Genomic DNA, 3,058 nt, shown 5'->3' with positions numbered 1-3,058 from the left:
ATATTCATCATCATTAGTTTATCTTCACATGCTTTACTTGACATCGTTAATACTTGTCTTATCTCTTACCTGCTGGCTGTCTTTACATGTTTAGTTAAAGTTACTGTTCTCTCCATTTCTTATTCATTTTTTAATTGTTGAGTTCCTTTACTTGAAGTTGTTATTTCTTGGAATATCTTATCGTTGAATTTGGAGTTGAAGTTATAAAGTATGTGATTTACATTGAGGCAAAGTGGCAAATTTGTTGAACTACTATTCTTGTTGAGTTATTCACTTTCGACTATTGTTGAGACTCTTGTACATGTTGTGGTTGAGCCATGGGCTATTTATTGTGGAAACACTATTATTGTTGACTTGTTTGGCATGTTGTGATATTGGGCACTCAAGGTGCGATTTTTGATACATTGTGATATTGACGCATGTGGTGGTATAAGGATTTGGGGTTGAAATGCATGCGGTGAGATAAGGTGAGCTTGATACGCATGTTGCTAGTAGGGGAACTACTTGAAGCCATGCGATGTGATAAGGTGGGCTAAAACGCGAGTAGATATTTTGGAAAAATGATTTTTAAAACTAAATTCAAGGCTCTCGCAGTGATATATGGAAAGGTTGTGATTCGATTTGTGAAATGAGACTACAAGGTGGTACCTCAATAGTAATTCTTGTTGATAACTTTAATTTACAACACTTGTGTTTTGTTTGCATTGTTCTCCTTGGCATTCTTACCATGTATTTTCTTCCGTGATGTCTTAATTGCCTTAGTTCTGTGTAGCTATTCTTGTCATATTTATTCATTGTATCATTTCCTTTGTTTTTCATTATCATACTGCCATATACCTGTTCGATTTTATTACTTATTCCTATAGGGTCTTGACCTTACCTCGTCACTACTCTACCAAGGATAGGCTTGATACTTATTGGGTACCGTTGTGGTACACTCATGCTACACTTCTGCATACCTTTTTGTGCAGATCTAGGTACCTTTTACTAGCCTAGGTACCAGTGAGTCGAACTCGGATTTGGAGACTTCAAGGTATACCTGTCGGTGTCTGCAGGCCTCGGAGTCACCCTCTATCTAGTTCTATTTCATTTTCCCTTTTTATAGATAGTGTTGTATAGGGATGTTTAGTATACTCTTGTAGAGCTTGTGACTTAGTATCACCAGATTTTGGGAGTTTTGTTATGTTGAGTTGCAGAGTTCTTTTATGATAGTTATTGAGTTATTTGAAAGTTTTGATCATTTTGTCAGTTAAATTCTGCATGTATGTTAGGCTTACCTAGTTTTAAAAACTAGGTGCCATCACAACATCCTACAGAGGGAAATTGGGGTCGTGACACTATTGCTTGCTATCTTTTTACTGTAGGAATAGATAAAGAACCTAGTTCTCTATACTATTTGGTGGACTTATAGTTTTTATCAATTGGTATCAGATCGGGTTATTTCTAAATGTTAATACCTAGAAAGGATCTTCATCATTGATGCTCCACAAAACCTTGAGGAAGGACAATCAACCACAAGACCTCCAAGATTAATTGGAAAGTATTATGGATGGTGGAAACTAGAATGCATGACTTCATTATGGTTGAGGACTCCGAGTTGTGGGATATGATTTGTTATTGTCCTTTTGTTCCTATGAAAGTTGTTGGAGAGAGAAGAAGGATTGTTCCAAAAACTAAAAAAGAATACAATGATGCTGACCGAAAAGCTGTTAAGAAGAACTTTAAGGCGAAGAAGATTCTTGTTTGTGGTATTGGACCAGATGCGTATAATCGTATCTCGGCATGTGAATCTTCCAAGAAAATTTGGGAAGCTCTTCAAACTGCCCATGAGGGAACTACTTAGGTAAAGCAATCCAAAATAGATATGCTTACCACTGAGTATGAACTCTTTAAAATGAAGGAGGATGAGGCCATTCAAGAGATGCATACATGCTTCACCTCCATCATTAATGAGCATCATTCTTTTGGAGAAATTATTCTAACTAACAAGCTGGTCCGGAAGATTCTTAGTGTTCTACCAGGTTCTTGAGAAAGCAAGATGAATGCCATCACTAAAGCCAAGGACTTGTAGAAGCTGACTATTGATGAGCTAATTGGAAATCTCAGAACCTATGAGATGAAGAGAAAGAAGGGTCTTGAAAGAAGAGAGCCTAATAAGGAGAAGAGCCAAGTTCTCAAAGTTGTCAACAGTGACTCTAGCAGTGATGAGTCAGACATGGCGTATCCCACTCGAAGATTCCAAAAGATAGTTCAAAGAAATGGTGGGATTCCAAAGAAAGAAATTTCCAACAGGAATTCCAATGGAAATTATTGATGTCATAAATGTGGAAATCTTGGTCATTTCATTAAACATTGTCCTCTTCATAAGCAGGATCACTACAAAAACAACATTGATAAGGCTGCCAAGAGGAACCCGATCCCTGACAGGAGGTTCAAAAGAAGAGATGATGCTGACAACGTGGTGAAATAAGCTCTGGATGCTTCGGGAGATTCCTCGAGTGAATCTGAAGGTGAAGATGACCAATCAGATACATCCATGATGGATGTTGAAAATGAATCCTCTGAATATGAGCCAATCTTTGCACTCATGGTTAAATCTGACGATGATGAAGACAAGGAGGAAGATGAGGTAAGTTTTTTTTATGTTCAAAGAAACTTGAAAACTCACTCTCAAAGAAATTGATGTCATTAGCTAATATGTTGATTGATGCCTATCATAGCCTTATTAATGAGAAAAATGCTTTAACTCACGAAATTGGTGATATAGAACAAGTGACGAGCGAAAAACTGCTTTAACTATTTTTTTAAAAATAGTGCACATTTCTCCTATTGTTTTCAGTTCCACTCAAAAACCCCAACCATGCCTCAACTTAGCTTTTAACAAGCTCATAATTACTTCAAGTGCTCAAGAGAGGTAAAAAGGTTCAGACATATAATCAATTCAAAAAAAAAGGACAGGCTTGTAGTATGGTTGCCAAAGAAAATAGAATTATAGGCTCAAAGGGGCTAACTAGGATACACAACAATTAGGCAGGTCACAGGTATAAAATTGGCTCAA

At 36.9% G+C, this 3,058-nt stretch overlaps 1 protein-coding gene across 1 annotated transcript; it reads left to right on the top strand.

The window, feature by feature from the left end:
- The first annotated feature begins 1,564 nt into the window (after positions 1-1,564).
- On the top strand, positions 1,565-2,470 carry LOC138897170 (uncharacterized). The gene is made up of 3 exons (XM_070183129.1): positions 1,565-1,764; positions 2,107-2,248; positions 2,372-2,470. Exons 1-3 carry the CDS (start codon positions 1,565-1,567, stop codon positions 2,468-2,470), a joined length of 441 nt encoding a protein of 146 aa, XP_070039230.1.
- Positions 2,471-3,058: the final 588 nt, after the last annotated feature.

Source organism: Nicotiana tomentosiformis, chromosome 8 (genome assembly GCF_000390325.3).
Source record: "Nicotiana tomentosiformis chromosome 8, ASM39032v3, whole genome shotgun sequence".
Taxonomy (NCBI): Eukaryota; Viridiplantae; Streptophyta; class Magnoliopsida; order Solanales; family Solanaceae; genus Nicotiana; species Nicotiana tomentosiformis.
The sequence above is the reverse complement of the archived record's forward strand: the minus strand, read 5'-3'. Positions and strand labels throughout refer to the sequence as shown.

Coding starts and splice junctions, on each gene's coding strand:
- LOC138897170 (XM_070183129.1), top strand. CDS start 1,565: ATGCATGACTTCATTATGGTTGAGGACTCCGAGTTGTGGGATATGATT. Junction 1,765..2,106: donor TGTGGTATTGGACCAGATGC/GTATAATCGTAT, acceptor TGGAAATCTCAG/AACCTATGAGATGAAGAGAA. Junction 2,249..2,371: donor CTCGAAGATTCCAAAAGATA/GTTCAAAGAAAT, acceptor CTTCATAAGCAG/GATCACTACAAAAACAACAT.